The following is a 24,691-nucleotide window of genomic DNA, read 5'->3' as shown; positions in this document are numbered from 1 at the left end:
AGTCTTATTCCTTCAATCTGATGCTGTTATCATCTTCTGCTGCTCCCATTGCAGAGTGTATGTTAGCAGTCTTCATCTCAGCTCAACCTGTCACTCATCCTCTTGATTCCAAGCTAGGACTCTGAGTCAAGTTAGCTCAGCATTTTCCCTCCAACAGCCACAGGTATACACTGAAGGCATTCCTTAACTTATACAGTCCAACCTGGCACTCCAATCATTGTGGTATTCTTTTTGATCTGTTCCGGATAGCAGTCTCATTTCATTGGTGGGGGGATGAGGGGGTGGGGAGGTTGAGAGGAATTGACGGAGGCTGTTCGGAGAGTTGTCAATTTAAGTCATCTGTTAATCCAGCTTCTCTCCACAGGTACTGCCTGACATGCTGAGTGTTTCCAGCATTTTGTGTTTTCATTATCCTAATTGCTAACCTACATGAGACTACTTTTTCTTCTTAGCAAGTTCCTCAGAATCAAGGATGATTTGCTTTGACTATAGCTGAGGTGACTAATGACATCAATGTGGGACTGCAGTTTTTGGCAGGGGTGGGGCAGGAGGTGCTTTGAGGGACAGATGTTTGTGTAGTTTGGAAAGGTCTGCCTGGTAATCTCTTGCAGCGACAGACCTCAGAATAGAGTGTCTGTTTCAGGAGTCTGGTTTCAGGCTTGCAAATGTTGTGTCCTGCCCAGCAGAGCTGACTAAGTGTAATTAGGGCCTCAGTTGGCTTGGGAGAGGGTCCTGACTGGTTCACTTATCCTGCCAACGGATTTGGAAGATTTTATGAAGATAGTACTGGCAGTATCTCTCCAATGCTTTTAGATATCTGCAATAGCTAGGCCAAGTTTTCAGAAGCAAGAGGGTGGGGATCTTTGCTGCCTGCTAGACAATGTATCATGTACTGTGTCTGAGGTCTCATTCTTCAAATACCCTTTTTCTCAGATGGCCAAAAGTACTGTCACACTGAAGGTGATTGTGAATTGTGTTGTTGTCTACCTTCATTGATTGGTGGCTCCTAAGACATGGAAAGTGGTCCACCTTTTCCAGGATCTCATTGTGGACCTTTATTGTTGGAGAATGATGCTGTACAGCAGAGGTGAGTTGGCCGAGTACCTTTGCTTTCTGAGGCCCATCCTCTCAAATGCTTCAGTGATGAGTGGGCCACCTCTTGAAGCATATGTGTACAAGCATCTTCTGATAACTGCAACTTACAACTGAGATTGGAGTGTTCTTCAACCATTACTCTGTTCTTTACTCCATCCCAGGAAGAAAATAATCTGGTCCAGCCTTGCCACCAACCCTGACCAACAAGAAGTTGAAAAGATTACATACAAACAAAATAACAATAATGCTTCACGAGCAGATGGCATTCCTACTGAAGTTATAAAACTTAGCAATGAAGAATTTCAGTCACAAACCTAGAACCTCATCTCCCAGAAGAGGAGGATATGCTAGAAGAGTTCAGATGCCTTTATTGTGACCATCTTCAACAAAGGAGACAAATCCCACAATGGTAACCGCAGGGGGTCTCCCAGTGGTCACCATAGGGAAAGATATCGACAGGGTCATCTCCAACTGCCTTCTCCCTGTAACTCAAGAGTTCCTCCCCACACTGTTGTCCACCTGTCCATCTAAAAACTCAGTGGACATGAATTTAACTGTGCAACAACTCCAAGAGAAATGCAGGGAGCTTCACCAACCACATGGCCTGTTTCTAACTCATGGAAGCTTTTCACTTCGTCATTCAAAAGCAACAGTGGACATCATCCTCAAATTTGAATGCCAGCAGAAATTCATCTCCATCTTATGTCCGCTACATGATGGTATCCGAATCGTGATCTTATCCAGCAGGTTCACAGCACCCTCAATCTTCATGCAAACTGGTGTCAAGTGAAGTTGTATCACTACCCCCAATACTTTTTTCAGTCTCTCTCAATGCAAGACAACACTGGATCTCCAACCAGCTTCCAGCAAATGGACAAATGGGAAACCTCAAACTACAAGAGTACAATTGAACAATAACACATTAATTTTATTTAAAAGTTGGATTGTTTTTCTTTTTTTCATTATATTTGATTGATCTTCCGAACTGGCATCTAAAAGCATAGTTACTGACGTCCCTTTCCCTCCACAGATGCTGGCCGACCTGCTGAGTTCCTCCAGGGTTTGGTGTGTGACTGACGTCACGGCCCTTGTCCAGCCGCCCGCCAGAGCGCGCCGACGCTGGGCGGGTAACGGGAGCGCGCTGACGTCAGGGGAAGGCGGCCGCCATCTTGGCCGGGTGCAGGTTGCTGCTGTTCCCTCTTTGTGTTGTGCTCCGGGGTGGGGAGGAGGGGTTGCACACTAAACCCCGCGGCCGACGGGAGGATGTCCGCCTTTTCCGAGTCCGCTCTCGAAAAGAAACTGGCGGAGCTCAGCAACTCGCAGCAGAGCGTGCAAACTCTGTCCCTCTGGCTGATCCACCACCGCAAGCACTCCAAGACCATCGTGCTGGTGTGGCACCGGGAGCTCAGGAAAGGTGAGGCGGCCCGGCCTGGCGGGGGGCGGCGCTCGGGCACCGGGGCACCACGGCTACAGTACTTCCACACAACTTTACCTGCAGCTTGCAACCCGCCCAGGTGCCCGCAGTGGACTGGCCGAGTCTGGGGTCTGGTCAGCTCACCTACATCAATGCGATTGGAGGCAGTGCCTTTCTGCATTCATGCACATCTTTAGGTTACTATTTGTTGTAGTGGTGGCTGCATTTGTTTAAACAATGCGGTTAATTTTTATGCATCTTGCTTCACTACCTTCTTATTCGTTTTAAAAACTTAATATATTTTGATGCCCAACTGCCATTAATGTTTTAAAAAATTGCAACTTATTTTGATGCAACTGCGTTTACATACTTGGCTTAAAAATGTACATAATTCTGTTGCACCTTGCTTAGCTAAATGTCACAAGTTCCTCACAGTGGTGTTACCAAACAAAATTTCATAATAAAACATGAGACATGGCTTAATATTGAAATGCATGAACTAAGGAAATAATTTTAACTAAGGGCGAAAAAAAACACAAGTGGTAAAGTTATAGGAAAGAGTTCCAGAGTTTAGGGGACTCTTAGAATCTTAGCTGCCAGTGCTGGAGTGATTATTAAGAGTAGAGTTGCAAATGTGTAGTTATCACAGGTTTGTGAAGATTGAAGATGGGATAGGAATGTTTGTTCAGCTCATCAAGTTGAGAGGTAATTAAGGCATGAGTTAGTATAGTATTCAACAGTATGAGTTAGTAAGGTGATGTGACAGCATGTAAGTGAGCAATGGCCCGGGGGGGGCGCACAGGACAACTGTTTACCAGAAGGGATTCAAATGAGTTCTAGGGAACTTAGACAAGAATTTGTGTAGCAGAGCTGTTTCAAGTACTTTAATTAGGGAGAGGAAGTTTGCAAGGATGGATGGGGTAAATTTTTTCCCCCAAGGTAATGGAGGTGACAGTGGGTTTAAAGGCAATAATATCAAAGGAGGAGAACTGTTAACAAAAGCTCCTTGGGGCCAAGTAATGAAAATGGGTAGTTGGCAGATCCAGAGAGAATAAAGTCGAGGGAAGTGGAGTGGGATCCACGTGTGTAAATAGTTTTCTGATTAAATTCACTCTTCAGATATAGTTACCTTACCTTCACACAAGCCTTGAGTGTGTCAATTGAAGGGCACCTTCTGGGCATAGCTGAAGCAAGCTAGATTTACATTTGTAGAAGGAAGTTCAGTAGTTTTGCCTTTCTGTTACAAATATTGATGTGAGTGAATGGAAAATGAAGCAGTCATAAAATTCTTGATTTGTCTTAATCTAGTAACTAATTTTGTCACCCATTTATCCAGTGGCATTGGAGAACACAACAGCTTCAAATTTTTGGTCATATCCATACAGTTGTTTGTTTTGTGTTTGTATGAATTCTGGGTTGGCTAATGCAGTATGTGATTGGAAATTCATGAAGGCCACTTTGAGAATCATGGAATAGCACACAACAGGAGGAGGCCATTTGACACAAGGACTACTCTCGCTGTTTTGAAGAAAAACAGTTGATGGTACTCCCCTACTTTTGAAAGATTTCAACTAATTGGGGATGTTGTAATTTCTCATGTGTAACATAGTTACTTTGAAAGGGCTGTTGAAAAAATCTGTTATTCTCCAGCACTAAACATAACTGACCAATCTAAGACTTGATTCATAGCTTGAGGTAAAGCCATTCCCTGTAGCCAGACCAAATGCTGTAGAATGCTTCTTACTTGAGGACAAGATACAATTGAATTCGAAGGATCTACAATTTCCCCTGCCATTTGGAAGAAAGGTCTGGGACACTCACAAATTTCCACAAATTGTATAAATAACTGAGAGATGTTGAATTCTGATTGTTGTTCAAAGGGAGGAGTTGTTTTCATTTCATAAATTGATGCTGAATAGTCAGGTTGTATTGTGTGGATGCAATACATTTAAAGTCCTGAAAAGCCAGGCAAGAGAGCGGGTATATCTTAATCTGTTCAAAATAATAAGATATCTTTATTAGTCACATGTACATCGAAACACAGTGAAATGCATCTTTTGCATGTAGTGTTCTGGGGGCAGCCTGCAAGTGTCGCCACGCTTCTGGCGCCAACTCAGCATGCCCACAACTTCCTAACCCGTATGTCTTTGGAATGTGGGAGGAAACTGGAGCACCCGGAGGAAACCCACGCAGGCACAGGGAGAACGTACGAACTCCTTACAGTGGCCGGAATTGAACCTGGGTCGCTGGCGCTGTAATAGCGTTACGCTAACTACTACACTACCATACCAGCCCATGAAAATGGCCTGAGAAATGAGAATGGAAGTATTAAATTCTTTAGAAAAAGAGAGATTAGGAAACTTGCGTTTTGGTGCTTATTCTTTCTCCAATTTCGTTAAGCCCTTTTAAAATTTTTAAGTGCATCCAAATGAGTTCAATTGCTACTCATAACTTGGTTGCATTAGAAAAGTTGTATTTTTGTCATATTTGTAATTGTCATTAACGCAGTGGGATTGTCTTTTTTTTCCCCAGAACATCCCAAACAAAACAGGATTGTCTTCTATCCAAGTATCTTCTGTCTAATTACTGTTGCAGCTCCAATTTACTTCAGCTATCATTTATTCAAGTGCAAAGTAACACATGGAGAATGAAAGTTGCTTCAGATATGTGTTAAGTAATATTTGAGCTAAAAGTTGAGTGGGCAACTGAGAGGTGATGGTGACTTGGATATAGAGAAGAACAATAAAGAGAGTGCCCAGCTGGTGCAGAGAATTAGAATTTCTTAAGAGCTTCTCAGTGGAGTTGAGGACAGGGTCCAGTATCAGCCCCTTGTGGAATAATCTGAGTTTAACTTCAAGAGAATGACTAAAATTCTTCGTTCTTGGGTGAACTTTTTAGATGTTTTCTTATAAATGAGTTCCAGAATGTTGGTTAATCTTGATGTTTAAAATCCCAACATATTGTAACCTGATGGAGCAGCTTTCAGGAGCGAAGTCTAGACTTGGGAGTAGCACAGACTTAGTGTCAGGTAAGTGGGACTTGTCCACAACATTCTCACTGGGATGAGCACACTACCAACTGAACTGCAGGCTCTTAATGGCTGCAGCAACATTCTCAGTTGAACGCTGTGATTGGCAGTACATTTACTGCCCATGTGGGGGTACATGATTGAATTTATACATTGGTATTTAACTGTTATCCAGTTCACTTTGCTTTTCTGAAAACTCACACTTCTCGTATTGGTGGAAGCTGTAGTTATTTGTCATAAGGAGTGTCCTCTGCCATTTCAAGTAGATTCTGTTTGACTTCGCTGTGCACACTGTCAAGAGGCCCATTCCACATCCAAAGCATTAGCTGCCAGAGTTGTTGCTATGTTAATGACACAGAGATGGGTAGGAAAGCAAGGATGCTATAAAAGGAGATTAAGTGAATGGCATAGATCTAAAAATGTGGAGTATAATGTGGAACTGTATCCATTTTGAGGGGGAAAACTAGAAAGCGTGTTGTCTAAATGGTGAGAGATTGCAGAACTATTGAGATAAAAGGGCTCTGGGCACAAAAGGCTGGTATGTAGGTTCAGCAGGTGATTAAAAAACTACCAATGTTACTGTTTAATGCTGGGAAATTAAATACAAAAGTAGAGAAAGTTCTGTATTAAAAGCAAAAACAAAACGAGCTGCTGGAGGAACTTGGCAGATCAGGCAGCATCTATGGAGGGAAATAGTTAATGTTTCAGATCGAGACCCTTCACCTGATCAGATGAAGAGGGGCTAGTGAGAGGGGACTTGGTTGAAACAACAATCAAGAAAGAGTGAATTCTTGACAAGATGAATGTTTTTCCATAAGAAATTGGAACTGGGGTCAATTGAAAAAATAAGGGCTGTCCATTTGGAACAGATGAGGTACTTTTTTTTCCTCTGATACTTATGAATCTTGGGGACCTTTGTTCAAAGGGTGGTTAAAGCAGTGTCTTTGAGCGTTTTTAAGGTAGAAGTAAATACTTGATAAGCAAGAGTGGAGTGCTACTAATGGTATGAGGGAATGCAGAGTTGAGGATACAGTCAGCAATGGTTTTAATAAATGATGGAGCAGACTTGAGGGACAAGGTAGCCTTTTCCTGTTCCAAATTCATATGTTTGTATGATTGGCTGTTGACAAGGTTCTGGCAGTTGTCTGATGGGAATGTCTGAATCTAAGCACAATATTAAGATATGGTCATAAAGAGATTACAGCACAGTAGGAAAGGAGGTGCTTCAGCTTATCAAATCCATGGCATTAATGCAAGATGTGGGAATGGGGCTCCTTCCTCCCCACTCCCCGAACCACAACAAATGGAGGCTGGGTCGAGCCAAGCAAAGCTGGCAATACTGAGCAGACTCACTCTCAGTGAGGCCATCTGGCAACTGCTGTCCCATCACAGCTGTTTCTGTGATCCTCTCCCATGCAATGTTTTTGTTCATTTCCATCTTACAAACAGTTTGGGTTACAAATGGCTTTCAGGAACTTAACCCTGTCGTAAACTGGGAACCATCTGTAGTGATTCTTTATATGCATTACAATTTGAAATTTTAAAAATCTTCATGGAAATTTAACATTTAAGCATTTCTAACTTTTTAGTTTAAAATTTTGTTAATGGTTGAAGTTGCACATTCATTCTTAGTCCATTATGCCCTCTGCCACAGAAGAATAATAAAAGGTGATCAGTAATCTTTCCTGATCTTAATTTGTGAGCTGCTATTTGTTTACTTGACCGAATTACCAATTTACTTTAAATGGCTCTATAGTTGCCGATTTAAAATTGTGTACCAAACATTTTGAATTATGACCTGCATGAAACTATCAGATTAAAAAGAATTAAATGCTTGATTAAGAATATTAAAAGGTAAGGCAAAGTTATTCTGATAGACTTCAATGCCTTAAATATTTCCAGTTTTGGTGAAAGTATATCAACTTGAAATTTAACCCTCTTTCTCTTTCCACAGGTGCTGTCAACCTTGCTTAGTCTTCCAGCATTTTCTGGTTTTATTTCAGATATCCAGAATGCACAGTTTAAAATAGTTGTTTGGACCCCACTGTAAGGAGTCAAGGACAGAGGAACTCTGCCGATCCCTGCTTTTGAGACCCACATGCCGTGTCTGCACATCATAATCCGCCTGCATAATTCACACTGATCCAGCAATTTGGAGAAGTCTTAGTCATGCAGCACAGAAACAGGCTCACGGACATGGTGGGACCATCGGCCATCCATCTACATTTATTCAAACCCTCGCCAAACTTTATTCCCACATTTGCATCAATTCCCCCCGCCCCCCCCTCACCTACACACTAGGGGCAATTTCAAGTGGCCAATTAATCTACCACCCTATGCGTCTTTAGAATGTGGGAGGAAACTGGAGCACCCACGGGGAAACCCCTGCAGTTGCAGAGAGAATGTACAACTCCACACAAACAGCAACTGAGGTCAGAATTGAACCTGGGCCACCAGCACTCTGTGGTACTATCTATACTGGTTGCACCACTGTGCCGGCCCATTTGGAACACCCTTACTCGTTTGTATGAAACATTTGACCTGTGCTGGTGGTAAGAGGCAGAAGAGCAGTTACCAAATGTGGTGTTGCATGTCTATATTCTCCAGCTATTCTCTAATGTTTAGATTTGCACAGCTTTCAATTTAACAGACAGTGATTTCTGAGAACTGGGTGTATTGGTCCAGGCTCTCAAAGTAGAAAATGTGATAATATATTGTAATCGCAAAACTAAAAGATTGTCACACAGCTTGCCTGGTCCACTAATGTCCTTCAAGGAAGGAAATCTGATTCTTCCTAGTCAGGCCTATATGTAACTAAAGGCTAACAGCATTATTGTTAACCTTAACTGCCCTTTGAAATGCTCCAACAATCCATTAAATGCATCAAATTTTGATTCACAAAAGAATCAAAGCCATTTGGACCGTCGGTATCAATCTTTGCACTGCATTCTAATATGCCAAAGTACAGCCAGCATGTTCACCCTGCAAAGTCAACCTCAGAAATCTGGGGGCATGGCTAAATTGTGAGAACTATTGTACAGCCCTGTCAAGTATTATCCTTGTACGGTCATACTGACAGAATTGTCTCATTCAGCCAATATCTCACATACCACCATTACAACTCTTGGGTGTCCTTGGTTTCTTGTGTGGGCATCATTGGAGGTTGAAGTACTGTTAGATACAGCTAAAAGAAAAGTAACCTGGCTATCCTTAACATTGATTCTGGAACACATAAAGCATCATAGCATTCAGGTCAGATGTGAGCAAGGAAATCTCCTGATTATTTTATCTACTACCTTATCTTGGCTGATCAATCAATGTTAATCTTTGTTAAACACCACTTGGAAAGGGCTTTGTGGATAGTAAATCATAGCATATCTTACATGGGCAGCTTTGATGCTCAATAAATTGTTCAGCAACAACTGCTGACTAAATCCTGAAAAAAGGAGATGCCAGACTAGAATTGTGGAAAATGGAGAGAGAAAACTCCTTAACTTTGTCCTTCCCAGTCAGCCTTTTGCAGATGTATTTAATCATGTTTAGTTGATATAGTCTTCATGGATTTGTGTAAGGCCATTGACAAGGTCCCATATGGGAAACTGATCCAAAAGGTTAAAGGCTGTGGAATTTGCCACAGAAATTGGCAAATTGGATCTAAAATTTGCATGGTAATAGGATGCAAAGGGTGATGGTGAAGGATTTTGGTGATTGGAAGCCTGTGACCATGGGGTTCAGTGCTGTGACCCTTTTTGTTTGTTATAAACATTAACTTGAATATAAATGTAGGAGGTATGATTAGTAAGTTTGCAGGTGATACAAAAATTGGTGGTGGTGTTGGAATGGCAGATGGAATTTAATCCGGATAAATATGAGGTGATGCACTTTGGGAGTATTCATAGGGGTAAGACAATGAATGATAAAGTCTTGGGCAGCATTGAGGAACAGAGACCAAGTCCAATGATCCCTGAAGATGGCAGCACAGGTAGATAAGGTGGTGAAGAATGCATATGGGATACTTGCCTTCAGTAGCCAGGGCATAGAATAAAGGAGCAGGAAGGTGTGGTTGAACTTTGTAGAATGTTGGTTAGACGAAAGATGGAGTGTGTGTTCAGTTCAAGTCACTATACTATAGGAAGGACATGATTGCACTGAAGAGGTTGCAAAGGAGATGTGCCAGTATGTTGCTTGGAATAGGTTTACAGTTATGAGGGGAGACTAGATAGGTTGTGTTTGTTTTTCTTGGAGCAGAGGAAGCGGAGGGTCATTAGCTAGGATAGAAAGTAGGGGACTTTTACCCATAGCAGAATTGTCTAAAACTAAAGAAGATAGGTTGAGGGTATGAGTTTTAGAAGGGATCTGAGGAAGAACTTCTGTCATCCAGGGGGTGGTTGGAATTTAGAACATGTTGCCTAACTGTGTGATGGAACAGTTACTCTCACAATATTGAAGTATCTGGAAGGCTGTGGATGAAGTACCAGTAAATGGTATTAGTGTAGCTGGGCACTTGATGGTCAGCATGGACATGGGCCAGAGGGCCTGTTAATCTGCTGCATGACTCATTGAGTCAATATTAGTAGGAGTGTAATCTTGTTTTGATACCATGGACACAGTGTGTCATTTTGTGGTCAAGACTGGCTGCCCATAAGACACTGAGTTATTAGTAGAATTGCATTCAAACAACCTCAAACTTTTGACCCAGGATATCCTTGTACTGCTAAGCGAAGGTCCAACTCTGGTTCAATAAGGGATGTAGAAGGACATGCTGGGAGCAATAACATCCACATGGAGAAATGATTTACTGCTTGGTGATGCTACAGTGCAGTAGCATGTGCACATTAAACATTGGAACCAGCATGTCTGGAACAGCCTTGCAGTCCTACCATGTCCATATGTGTGGACAATTATGCAGCTAATGGGAGTTGACTTCCAAGAATATACCCATCGTGGATGGTTAAGCACACTGAATGCAAGAGAAAAGACTGAATTATTTATAACCAACTTCAGCTCAAAGTGCTGAGTGGATGATCCACCTTGGCATTCTACTGAAGTTTAAGTGGGAATCAGTAAAACTCAAGTTAGGCATGTTAGGATGCTCCTTCATGTGCCTGGATGAGTGCTTGAAGCTCAATGCCGTCTAGTAAAAGCAGATTGCAGATTGGAGCTCCATCCATCCTAAACAGCTACTAACACTAATATACATGGCTGTAATATATACCATGAACTTAACCTGCAGCTGTAGCTCCATCATCATTCATAGCTTGTAAAGGTGAGGCACATGGAAATGCCACCACATACAAGTTCCCCTTCCAATTTGCACACCAGGCTAACTTAATAATGCACTGTTATTCCTCTTTTGTGGCTGGGACGAGGTCCTAGAAATCTACTAAACAAAAGTTGGAAAACCTCAAAGGCAGCAGTATTTCAAGAAGATGGCTCATCACTGTCCCTCAGACAACTAACTGGGCTTGAAAGTTGACCTTGTCAAAAATTCCATAGCTCTACATTTTCAAGCACGTGCTATAAATGTACTTAATATTTCTGCACAGTTTCTCCCTTGTTAACTTGAAATATCAAAATAATTCTGTTAAGTAATTGAAGCAAGGATTTATTTTCATGATAAATAATTTAGTAATCAAAGTATGCTGCTTACTCTGTGGGTCCTCGCAATGGCTTCAACAAACACATGCAAGGTACTCTGATGTCTCACAAGAGGAGGTACATTATTAGACAAGCTTGGCACAGACATTTTTAATTTTGCTGGAAGTAATGTTTTGAGAGGCTTTATAATGCACCTTTTATTTGAGGCTGCAGTTATGGTTCTTGTTAGTTTAGACCAGCGACTCCTTGTCATGCCTTCTAATCACCTAGCTGTGTGTCGTGGGTACATACACCCAATCATCAACACCCCAATCCACTTTGGGGGAACATCCCTCTAAATTGAGTGCTGCAGACCCATATTGTAATCCTGAACTTGAAAATCAAGCGACTTGTTGCAAATTAATATGCACGGATGATTTCTTCACAGCATAATGGTTGAGGCTGGGCAATTTTGACTAAAGGTTTAAACTTCAGGCCATTGCTAAAATCTTAGAAACAAAATGGAGAACCGATTAATGTGTAAAGAAATAATTCATTCTGGACCAGGTTAATTGTTCTAAATGTGGAAACTAACTTGAAGGCAATTAATACAGATGATCAACACCTGAAATACGCTACAGAAATTGTTTCTAAGGTTCTGTATAATTTATAGATTAACTGAAAATGTGCAAAATCTAACGCTGTCTTCAATGAACAATTATAAAGGCAGTCTTATTACAAATCTGTAAATTTGATTTGTACATTTTAAAACATAGTTAATTTTTAATTGATCTTATTCCTCAGCATATTTAATAAAAATATAAATTTTGTTATATTGTACTTGCCACTTGAAGCTGCTTATACTGAGCAAAAAGTATTTATTAACTTTCCATTCAGAGTTCACATCAAATGGACCTAGGTAATTGAATAAATCTCCTGTGCCTTCACTATATCAAAGCACTGGCTCCTGCAGAAGCATCACTCACCACCAACTGCATGAAACAGACCAGTCCATTGTACCCATACTTGCTCTGTTGAATGAGTTAGCACTGAATCAGCTCCACTGCCCCTTTAGATAATCTCAATACCAGTAATGACCATAGAACATGCTGGAAACACTAAGCAGGTCAGGCAGCAGCTGTGGAAAGTAGTAGTTAACATTTCAAGTTGAAGAACTTTCGTCAGGACTGGAGGCCAAGATTTTTTTCATCCCTTGCTGCATCCCAACGTGGAAGGAGACCATTTATTTTCATTTTGCCTTGAAACCTCTGGTTACTGCTGGTCAAAACTGATTCTCCTTGTTTAATAAAACCCTTCATAAATTTGAGCATCTGTAAGGTTTTTCTGCTCTGAAGGAATGCTGTCTTCTCTCATCTTGCCAAATAACTCAATTCCTTCACCCATCTAATCTAAGCAAATATATTCTGCACCTTTCCAAGACCTTGATATCTTTCCTAAAAATGTGTTGAGAATTTAACCCAGTCATTCACTAATTTTTGTTTTAAATAAAGATTTAGCTTAACATGCTTTTGTTTTCAATGCCTCTGTTCGTAATTCCCAGAATTTAGCTTCTCTAACATTTGTTACACAAGTGAACAGGGGGTAATTTAATTTTAGCTTAAATTTTAATTTAACTTAGTTTTACAGCTAGATTTTCTTAACCTCGTAATTTTCATTTGCCATGGGAAAGCAGCATAGTGTGGTAAACTTTACCCTGCTGGTCTCCTAGGTAATGGGGTAACTAGTTAGAACAGGTTGACTGAAATCAGTTGACTTGGAATTTCTAGTACCTCAGGATAAAAGTCTTTGGGTTCTGCTGAGGAACAATGTGTTTTACCACAGTTATGGAGTGAACTGAATATGAACTTTGTCTTTATCCCGAAGTCCCTAATTCAATCATGTGAATTTAAATGTTAAATATGACATTAAAGTGGAAAAAAAACAACCACAAAGGTGATATTTGCTAGGTTGCTGTTGATGCTAAGTGCAAATTACCATCACATTTGAGTGAATGGTTCAAAGATTAGTGTGGAAGAAAGACTGGTTATGGAAGAAATGGGCTTCACCTCGTGAGGCACAGGTGCCATTACTTGAAAAGAGGGAACTCTTTTATGGCACAGAGTTTGCTTGATCAAGCTGGGATCTGCATGCAAATGAATAACTAGGGATAGAGGTTAGGTTTAAACACAGATAGTTGGGAGGAGAGCTCTGCTGAGAAGAAATTTAAGACATTAAAGAAAATGGACAAAATAATCCCTGGTTACCATTACCCATTTCTCTTCACTACAGAAAGGAACATAGCATAATAAATACCTCCAATTGGAGTCAGAGCAGGGGGAAATGGTAATAAGACAAAACTGAAATAAAAACAAAATCCTGAAAGAACTAAATAGGTCAGGCAGCATCTGTGGAAAGATGAAGTTTCAGGATGAAGACCATTCAATAGAAGTGAGAAAAAAAGTTAACAGAGAAGGTGAGAAGGCAGTGGGTGGAAAGGGGGAATGTCTATTGGATGAAAGGATGTAGCCATTAAATGGGCGGTTAAGTTAAAACTGAAGGTTCTTTATCTGAATCCACACAACATTTGTAACAAAATAAATGATGGACAAAAGGAAATTAATGCTGTTGCAGAGATGTGGGAATTTAAGTATTCTGAGAGATTTTTTCAGGAAAAAAGAGGAAGAATGGAAAAGAAAAGGTACCCCGATAATGGGATAAAGACAGTTGAGATCCTAGATCAAATTTCAGAATGAGTAAGGAGCAGAAAACGTGGGAGATTCTACAACTCTCCACATAGTAGTGATGTTACAAATCAGGAAATTAGAGGCTTGTGTAATAGCAATAATTTTGGTTGACTTTAATCTACAAATAGACTGAGCAAACTGGGTTAGAATAATTGTGTGGAGGACTAATTCCTAGTGTACAAGAAACTTTTTGAGATTAGTATGTGGTGGAACCACTGAAGGAACAAGCTATTTTTAATTTAACATTGTGCAATGTGAACCTTAATAATTGGGTAGTTAAAGGGGCCTTTAGGGAAGAATGATCATTTATAAAGAATTTACATAAAAGATTTAAAGTGATTTAGTTCCATCTGAAACTAGGATTTGAAATCTAAACATAGTAGACTATGAAGTTGTGAAGTAGACGAAGACTATGGTAGATTGGGTAAACTACAATAAAATGTGCAACAGTAAACGAAGCAATGGCTAAAGTTGAAAGGATAAATAGTTTACGACCAGCATATGTTCCTTTAAGATGTCAGACCCCAAGAGGAAAGTGTGCTAAAGGTAACTAACAAATATGTTGGATTATAGGAAAGGGTTGTTGCGAAGAAAAGTGGTAGGCATGAGGATCGGGAAAATATCAGAATTCAGCAAAACAGCTCCAAGCTGTTGATAAGGAAAGTAGAATATGAGAACAATCAGAAACAAACGTACTGTAAAAGATTCTATATAAAAAGGAAAAGATTACCAGAAGTTAATGTCGTTCCTTGCAGACTGATTCAGGAGAAATGAGGAAATAGCAGAAAAATTTGAATAAAAATTTGAGGCATAGGAATCCTGGAAATAATGGAACATGGTACATTGTTTGAAAAATACTATTAAAGAACTACATGGCACTGAAAGTTGATAAATCCCCAGGACCTGATGACCTACAACCCAAGGTTTTGAAAGAAGTGGCTATGGAAATAGTGAATGGATGGGTTGTAATCTTCCAAAATCCAATTATAGAACAGTTCCCATATTGAAAAGTGGCAAATGTAACCTCACTTTAAAGGAAGGTTTAACAGAAAATGCAGGACAACAGACCAGTTGGTCGAATGTCAGAGGTAGAGGAAATACTAGCATCTATTATTAAGGAAGTGGTGACTTCGCACATGGATTGTATCTAACAGAATAGATAGTATAAACCAGTTAATGTGCATTTGGACTTTCCGAAGGCCTTTGATAAAATGCTGCTGATGTTATTAAAACTAAAGTAGAACATATGTGTTTGGGATGGATTCAGAAAACAAAAATGGGAATAAATAGGTCACTTTCAGGTTGCAAGACTGTGGCTGATGGGCTTCTGCAAGGCAGTTGCACTGGAATTTCAACTGTTCACAATCTATATTAATTCTTTGGACAAGGAGATTAAGTGTAACATATCCAGATTGTTGCTGGTACGTAGCTCAGTGCTTCTGTGGCTTGTGAGCAGGATGTAATTTAATGTTGAAAAATATAAGGTCATCACTGTTGTAGCACAATTAGAAAAGTATTCCCTAAATGGTGAGAAATTGAAAGCTGTTAGTGTTCAAAAGGACCTGGGTTACCTCATCACAAATAATTGAAAGTACAGAGAGAACAAGCATTCGGGAAGATAAACAGTGTGTTGCATCTTGAAGAGGATTTGAATGCCAGAGTAAAGATTTCAATTATGTAGGGCCTAAGTAAGGCCATACCTGGAATAACCTGTACAGTCCTAGTCACCATATCCAAGGAAGGATGTACTTGCAATAGGCAGTACTACAAAGGTTCATTAGATTAATTCTTAGTATATGGGATGTTTGAAAACAGGAGATGTACTCTCAAAATTAAGGAGCCTGCTGTTCAGCAAATGAGAAGAAATATCTTCGCTAAGCAAATAGTGAATATTTGGAATTCCCTATGTGAGACCTGAAATCTCAGTGGTGGAGTATATTCAGTATAGAAATTAAAAGATTTTTATATTTGTATCAATGGATATGGGCTTAGTGCAGGAAAGTTGCTCAATGATCAGCCATGATCTTATTGAATGGTGGAGCAGGCATGAGAGGCCTCATGGCCTTCTACTATTTTGTGTTGACCTACCATTATCAAAAAATTGTATATGTGAACTCATGGTATTTCCATTGCTGTGTCCCCTTACACCTGTTAGTCACTTTTCATTCTTTGTTTCCAAAAGTGTTACTCCACACTTCACTATTAAATTTCATCTACCATATGTCTGTCCATTTCAAGAGTCTGTCTGTTAATCTGCTAATTTCCCTACTGCTTACTAGTTTCATCATTTGCAGACTTCTGAAAAGTATATCCAACTTAAGTTCTTGATTTTTATTTAAGAAAATAAATGTCTTAATGCTACCTGTGGTGGGAGCAGGGGTTGGGGGACAGCACTTCCCTCTGGTCTGGGAAAATAACCATTCACCACAACTGCCCTGATTCCTAGCCCTCGGCCAAATGTTCTTTGAGGTTGCTATTGCTCTGTATGCTGGTTTACTACAGTATTAAAGTTTAAAAGATTAAAACACTAAATGCAAAAGACTGTTTAATTATTGTTGCAGTTTGTTAATTTTTGTGTGTCATTGTGTAGATTCATTTTAATGTCTTGCAAGAAAAAATAACAGGCATAATCAATCGTTAGAACTTGAATTCTTTTACCTATCTTTTTTTTTCTCCACAGCGAAACCAAGTAGAAAACTGACCTTCCTTTATCTGGCAAATGATGTGATTCAGAATAGCAAGAAAAAGGGACCAGAATTTACCAAGGACTTTGCGCCTGTTTTGGTGGATGCATTTTCGCATGTTTCAAGGTACCATTGCGTTCAATGTGATTGATTAGCGCCTGCCCATACTTACATAGTAAATTCCAGAATATTAAGATTAATTGAATAGAAATGTAGTAAGATTTTGTTTTAGTTTTTATTAAATTTGAGCTGCTATCTTTTCCCTTTGTAAAATGATTGATGTAATTTCTTCTGAATGACCTTTCTGTGATTTGTGAAACATCAAACTTGCAGAATCTGTTTCATTCTCTCGTACACACTTTAAACTGAAATATTGTTAAGTAGTGGGACTTCTTGATTGAATGTTAATAACGTGAGGTATGTTTGGAAAAAGTCTGAATTGAGATTTAGAGTGGACAATTGAATTTCAGCAGAATTATGCCTCATATTGGAAAGCATTTTATTTTTTAATGTTTTGCAGTAAGTATAGGTTCCTTCACTTGTACATTCATTGTTTGTAAACAAAAAAGCTTTGCATTACTTTCACTAGAGTTACACAACATTGGTTGTTGTCTAACGCATTTTGTGCATTTTGTACATTGTCTTCTCAACCAGTTAACCATGCTCCCCTTAGATAGGTACAGAGGAGTATAGAATTCTGGAATATCGATGCTGTTTGGTTCAGCTCTCCACTTTTAGTAACTGCTTAGCTCCAATGATCTTTGCAGTCTTGATTGCCTTACTTATCATTGTAAAATCTCGCTGGAAAGTTGCACCATTTGGGAGAGTGGAAGGGGTGAAAGAGATGGGGCTTTGGAATTGGAGTGAGGGAGGAAAAAATAAAGCAATGATCACTGAATCAATACACATCACTGCACTGAATGCAGAGAGAAGATAGGAGGAAAGTAAGGATAAACTAATTGAAGCAAAAAAACTGCATCACTCATTCAGATTAAAATTTTGAGAATGTAAACTGGTGCCATTCTATAGCCAAAGTTACCTCCAAAGAAAATACTCTTGCCTGAAAGGCAACATAATCCATCTATCACCACCCACCCATCACTGCTTCAGATCATAAAGAACACCAGACATTGAGAGCCCAGTATTAAGGAGACTTGACCGGTGCTGTAGCAACAAGAAACCAGGTGAGTGCCAATTCAGTGCCTAGCAGTCAGCAGAATCAATCCCAAGCTGACCCACCAATTTATACAGAAGAACTTCAGTTTTACTACTGCAAGAGAAGCCACTTCAGTCAAATAACAGGAGAATGTCATAAATCATAACTTGTGTACATGCCATTCCTGGGTTATGAATGCCTGATTTATGGATACCATCTACATACAAATGAGCTCCTGTAATATTAAATTCAGATGTTTGACATACATAGGTTCATTCCTATGAATGGCAGAACTGGTTTCCTTGCGCTCTCCACTTTTAGTAGTTGTTCTTATCAGTCCTATCTGCTTTTGATGCCATTCATGACAAAACTTAGGAAGTATGGTTATGATATTGAGTGATTTTTGTGTATTTTCTGACTTATGGACAAAATTGACTTATGGACATCTGTAAAAACGGAACCACCTCATTACCTGGGGATGGCATGTACTCCGAATGAGAAGACTTCACAGTTGTGCACAACTGCAATTGCATGCCCACCCCTAGTATTTGCTTCAGATTTATTCAATGTGTGAAATCATTGGCCCAAATCAGCTCATTTTGGACTTCTGCCCATAGGTGCTCAAATAGCTCATTTGCCCTCTTGCTGTGCTATTGGGCTCACCAGAGAACAGCGGAGAACTGATGTGCTGAGCTGAGGGGTCAGATGCACTTTGCCATCTGACGTAACATCTACAGCTCTCTGTGGAAGAGTGGTAGGTGGTTTACCATTTTATGTATTTTAATTAGATGTAACGTCTTCACTAATTATTTTAATTGAATCCATTTGAACGGTTTTCAATGTCCCTTATAGACATTGGCTGCCTTGGCATTCTAGAAGCCTTGGGATCCAACTGTTGATGCCTGCTGGAAGACACTGCACAGAACACAGTTACTTTCAGGCTGCCTCTCAGTTATGGTGGTCAATTTGGTCAGTCACCTGTTTCCCAAACGTGTTAGTATAGATGGATGCTGTTGATGAGTCTTTGCAGAGCTGAATCATGGCACGCAGTTGGCTGTCACTTCGCTTTGGAACTGCCAGCTGCAGGTAAGCCTTTTGGAACTGTCCTTCAAATCTGAGTGCAAATTCATCCCAACAAGCCATGCTCCTGTGTGCCAACTCTCAAGAAATATCATCCAGTATCAGCTATTTCTAACTCCCAATAAAAATCTCTGATTGGGGAATCCACTAAATTGATGAATTCTGCAGAAAAACTCCAATAATCTGCTGTCTGATTGTTCGGAAATCCTGATAGTTCAACCAAGAACCCAGTTTCCACGCTCCCTTGAAACTCTAGTGGGGCCCCAGTTCCCACACTCCCTTGAAACTCAACAGAACCTGGCTGCCACACACCCTTAAAGCTTATCGGTTCACTGGAAAATGTATTATTCTGCTGTGTAACATATAAAAAAATGTGAATTAAACATGCATTGGAGTTTTTATAGACCTGATTCAGAAACTATGTAGATAAACACCACTGAAGTCCCAAGCATGCCAAATTAACAGAGTTTTACTGTACAAAGCCTGGTACTTGGCACACTGATCATAAAATATTGCATGTCCCTGTTATGCAGCAAGGCATCCTACCCATTTTTTGTAGATGTTACACGGTAGAATAATAGTCTGTGTCTTCAAGCATTGGTATTGCACCAAGCTTTCTTATTGTACCTCTACACTTCATGCAACACAGAGAGTAGGATTGCATGTTTTCTCTGCAGCAACTACAAACCTGCAATTAAAAATGTTTCACCTTGAAGCTGAACGCTATTTGCTTTAGGATGGTTCACGCAGGTGAAATGTGCTTTATATGGGGTTGCCTTTCAAGAAACAACATTAGGTCCAGTTGAGTCCACTATATAAATTCATTAGCCTCAACCTCTGACTTTGGCCATACCTGGTACTCCCATTCAACGTAAAAGAGTGGAGCAGATTACACTCCTGTGCTTGCACTTCATATTCTTGGTATACACCAGTGATTTCCACATTCCTATATCACCATTGTACTGGGTACAAGATGGCAGTTACTCTCAGATGGCGACGAAGAGGCATCCAAGAGTGAGATAGATCTCCTGATTGGTGTCACAACAACCTCACACTCAATGTCAGCAAGACCAAGGAATTGATTGTGGTCTTCAGGAAGGGGAAATCAGGAGAACACACACCAGTCCTCATTGAGGGGTCAGCGGTGAGAAGCGTGAGCAGCTGTAAGTTCCTGGGTATCAACATTTTGGAGGATCTATCCTGGGCCCAACAAATTGATGCAATCACAAAGAAAACATGCCAATGGCTCTACTTTGTTGGGAGTTTGAGGAGATTTGGTATGTCACCAAAGACTTGCAAATTTCTATAGATGTATGGTGGAGACATTCTGACTTGTTGCCTCACAGCCTGGTATGGAGGCTCCAATGCACAGGATTGCAAGAGGCTGCAGAGGGTTGTAGACTCAGCCAGCTCCATCATAGGCACAACCCTGACCGTCATTGAGGACATCTTCAAGAGGTGGTGTCTCAAGGAACACCATCCAGGACATGCCCTTCACATTACTACCATCGGGGAGGAAGTACAGGAGCCTGAAGACCCACACTCAATGATTTAGGAACAGTTTCTTCCCGTCCGCCATCAGATTTCTGAACGGTCCATGAATGCTACCTCGTTATTCCTTTTTTTGCACTATTTATTTATTTTGTAATTTATAATAATTCTATGTCTTTACACTGTACTGCTGCCACAAAACAACAAGTTTCACATTATATAAGATAGTGATAATAATTCTCATTTTGATTTTTCCTGTGGATCCCAGTCAAAGCATCTCTAGTGATGTAAGTGGGGGTGAGCATGTGAATCCTTGAGTACAGGCAAGGGGACATGAACATAAAATATCCAACCAGGCTAGTTACAAAAGTCTTTTTTTCCTGCAACTCAAACATCTCCAAGTTACTTTTGGTGGACAAATGGCCTCAAATATTGCTAGGTCTTTTAACCTAGGCCTGGGAACTAGAAGGGCTTAACTTCACCCAGATTAGTATGTCAGTTAAAAAGCTTGACAATAGAAATGAATAAACAAATCAGGCAACTGTCTTCTGTAAATCTAGATTATGCCGTTCCAAAAGCTTACAGGTAAACTTCACTTCACTGAACATGAATAAAAGTGACATCTTAAAGAAATACCAAACGCAGTACTCTAGAGATGTAGAAGGTCCATGGCCACTTTGAAGAACAATGACAGACAGACAGTGAATACTGGACAGACATATTTAAAGCAAACCTGCCACTCTAGTGGAGTTTTCAATCTCATGTTTTGATTGTTTTTATGTCCATCCAGGCAAGCTAGGAAAATGACAAAATCTCATTTCCATGGACATCAGCTCAATGCTGCGATTCCCTTCTGAAAGCATCCCTGAAGTGTAAACCAAGAGACGCTATTTTATCTATTGTGGTTAAATACAGCCCCACCCTCAACAAGATGTGGAACGCATAATCACAGTGAGCCTACATCTGGAACTGAATAAATAACAAAGTGTTTGTGGCTTCAAAATATTCAAGCATACCTCACAGCCAATAAAGTACATTTGAATTATCGTTCTTCAAGATTCATTCAATGCAACCACCTCCTCAATACGGCAACTACCCACTGTCCATGAATAGTCACAATTCCGACCAGCAGATCTAGAACTTCCTCTTAACTCTTCTGCATTCTCACTGTTTCACCAGAGCCAAGCAAGCTGCCTCACTCATTTATATAGCTAGAGGTTGTAGAGTCCATGTAAACTATGCATGATATATTGATGTAAAATGTTTGACTATATCAAATTACCTCGGTTTCTATACGAACATAACTGTACAGTGTCTTTATAAAACTACAGATTGCATTGTATAACTTTGTGAAATGTGAACTGCACCCCATGTATAATAGGGGCTCAAATGTTTTGTTTGATTTGATGTTACTATGAGTACTTCACTTCGGTGCAAAGTTTTTTGGGTGTCAATAACAAGACATATTTTGTTTGTTTACTTATTTTTGTCACATAAATTCCATGAGATTGAATTTTATTATGTATCTCAAATTTTTGGGAAGTGATTTGTGAATTCTGTGAGGGCCAATTTCCATTATCTGAATCGCCGTAGCGGGGGAGGAGGTTGCCTGTAATTAAAAAAAAACATATAAATTCCACCTTTTCGCAATCCTGGAACATCTCAAAACCAGTAATGTAAATGGAGCTCTGTCCTAATATACTAAGCCAGGCAATTACTTTATTGCAAAGTCTTGAGGAACTATGATGACTGATGAATATTGGTCAGGGAACTTAGGGAATTCCCCTGCTCATTTTTGCATTGTTTGTAGCACTCCCTCAATATAGTGCAGTACTAATATCAGCCTACAGTATAGGCTCAGATGCAGATGGAGGGATTTGAATCCTTTTAGCCCTGGCTTGGAGTTGAGCACTAGAACTGAGCCATGGTTGACTCAATACAGTAGAGGAGAGGATTGATTTCCAGGATTATGAGGAGAAGCTATGAGAAGCAACTAGGCAGAAGGAGTTCCTCAGGTTTAGATAGCTATCTTAAGAAAGAACCAGAGGGGCAGAAAAATAATTTTAAAGGAAACAAAACAAATCAATGTTTTCCAGATTCAAAATAAAATGAGATAAAGCGGATATTCAGGGCGTCAGGCATAATCTGTGGAGAGAGAAAAACAAAGTTAACATTTCACAACACTTCATCAGATTTGGAAAATTGAGAAAATAAATGTGTTTTAAGATACAGTGAAGGGAGGGTTGCAGCGAACAAAGGAAATGTCTCTATGGGCAGAGACCAACGTTGCCTGGGTGACATAATTGCTGTCAGTTCTGTTTAAGAGAGGGAAGTCAATACTTGTTAATCATAGCCAATAGGTCTGGAGGAATGCAAATAAAGGAAGATTAATGAAGACTGTAGAGGGAAAATAAGTGCTGGAACTTTGTGATACTGAACATAGAATTACTGCAAATCTGAAATAAACAATACTGGAAATATCCAACAGATCAGGTGGCATGTGTGCGGAGATTGTTAAAGTGGATGACCTGCAGGTTGGCCAGTTCTGGCACAAACTGGAAAAAAACACAGGTTATCTGAAATTGTTGAATTCAGCATTGTATCCTGAAGATAGCCATGTGCCTAGATAGAAGATGAACTGCTGTTCTTCAAGCTTACTTTAGGCTTTGTTGTAAAGAAGGACAGAGAGAGAGCAAAGTTGGGGTGGTTTGGAAAATTAAAATTGAAAGACAGTAAACATCTTACAATTCCAGCATTATTTCCTTTAATCTCTGCTGTCTCCATTCAGTCTATTTGTGTTCTTTCAGGCAAATCAGCTATTGTTAACACTCATTGATCTCCCTCTCTTTAGATGTCGTGGAAAGCAATTATGTAACCTGGACAACCTCAGTCCCTGCCCTATCATGGACAATTCCCTCACCCTCACCCCCTCCCTGCAGCTTTTTCACTTTTATAAGGGATCATTGATCTTAAAGATTAATCCTGTTTCTGCATAGATTTGCTGAGCATCTGCAGCATTTTCTGGGCTTTTTTCAGGCTTGCAGCATTTGCAGATTTTTGTTTTTCAGTGTTTTCAAATTTGTTGGAGGTTCAAGATGGGAACAGAGTCGTAAAGAATTGGTGTTGATAGGTATTTCTTTGTTGATCAGCACCTGAAAAGAATCCAAGGTGTGATGGCTGATACAGGTACAAGGGTAATTTTCAAAATAGGCAGACACTGTAAAGAGACAATCAGACTGAATGTTTTAATAATGAGAGCAAATGGACTAAATGTTTTTTAAATCATTTTTATGTATTGTACATATCTTAATCCTTAGTGCAGGCGATCCCTGCATTATGGCTGATCAGGTAATGGAAATTTGCTCCTACAGAATTCACAAATCACTACCCAACAATTTAAGATACGGAATAAAATTCAGTCTCAAAGAATTTATATGTTAAAAAAATTAATAAATGAACACTTTTTTTTCAACTCACTTTTCTTGACGCGGGCACAGATGACACAGCTTCTCGTTTTGGAAAATTATGATACAGACTGGTTTTTAGAAACACAAACCCACTTCCACCCCGTAATCCAAGGGTCACCTGTATTTTAACTTATGTGTTCTGAATAAACTAATCATTGACATTTTACTATGTTTTCTAATGAAAGCAAAGGAAAATTTTGCTTAATTTAAAATGCTGTGTCTATAAACCTTTTAAACGTGTGATCTTTCCACCATTGACATGACACTATGAGTGTGAGAGTTCCAAATTTGGTCATATCTATTGAAATGGACATGTTGAAGGCCAAAGTATCTTGGTTAACTGGACATAGATATGTGTCCTTGGGATTAAGTTTACTCTAATTCATCATTTCTTTTCTTGCTTGACAGTGAGTCTGATGAAAATTGCAAGAAGCACTTGGAAAGAGTATTAGCAATTTGGCAAGAGAGGATGGTTTATGAGAACAATTTCATTGACCAACTTAAGCAGATTCTTTGTACGTATAAATACATTGCACTTTTACCCAGCAAGATCAACCATGTTTTATTAACTTACTGTTGATTAAATTTAAATTTTCTTTTGCTACCTATTAAGCAACAGATAAAAAGGCCAAGAAACGTACCTTTGATCAAATACAGGAGGAAGAAGATGATGACTATCTTTCTAACAGTACACCTAAAGAACCACCAGAGGTAATACCAGGCATTTTAAGAAAAGAATAAAGTATCCATTATACAAATTACATATAGTTATGCATCCTTGATTTAAAAAAAAGTCCAAAAGTAGGTTTCATCTAAACTCAGGAGAGTTCAAATTAAATGCTATAGTAATTCCTGAATGGCTAAACCAATTTAAATTGAAATAGTTCAGTTGTTACTTTGGAGGTTTTATTGTTTTGAGTTTGTTTCACTGCAACCTGTGGATGCTGGTGAAGGT

General features: G+C 39.7%; 1 protein-coding gene across 4 annotated transcripts in view; it reads left to right on the top strand.

The window, feature by feature from the left end:
• The first annotated feature begins 2,258 nt into the window (after window positions 1-2,258).
• Window positions 2,259-24,691, top strand: part of LOC127570311 (regulation of nuclear pre-mRNA domain-containing protein 1B-like) — a 63,650-nt gene continuing 41,217 nt past the window's right edge. For all 4 annotated transcript variants that reach the window (XR_007956331.1, XR_007956332.1, XM_052015740.1 and 1 more), the window contains exons 1-4: window positions 2,259-2,509; window positions 16,539-16,668; window positions 24,145-24,251; window positions 24,350-24,447. Coding sequence is in view for 2 of the 4 variants with exons in the window: in XM_052015740.1 (XP_051871700.1) it covers window positions 2,359-2,509; window positions 16,539-16,668; window positions 24,145-24,251; window positions 24,350-24,447 (486 nt within the window). In the remaining 2 variants the exon portion in view is untranslated. The remainder of the gene's footprint in view (window positions 2,510-16,538; window positions 16,669-24,144; window positions 24,252-24,349; window positions 24,448-24,691) is intronic.

This window comes from Pristis pectinata, chromosome 5 (genome assembly GCF_009764475.1).
Source record: "Pristis pectinata isolate sPriPec2 chromosome 5, sPriPec2.1.pri, whole genome shotgun sequence".
In the NCBI taxonomy this organism is placed as follows: Eukaryota; Metazoa; Chordata; class Chondrichthyes; order Rhinopristiformes; family Pristidae; genus Pristis; species Pristis pectinata.
The sequence above is the reverse complement of the archived record's forward strand: the minus strand, read 5'-3'. Positions and strand labels throughout refer to the sequence as shown.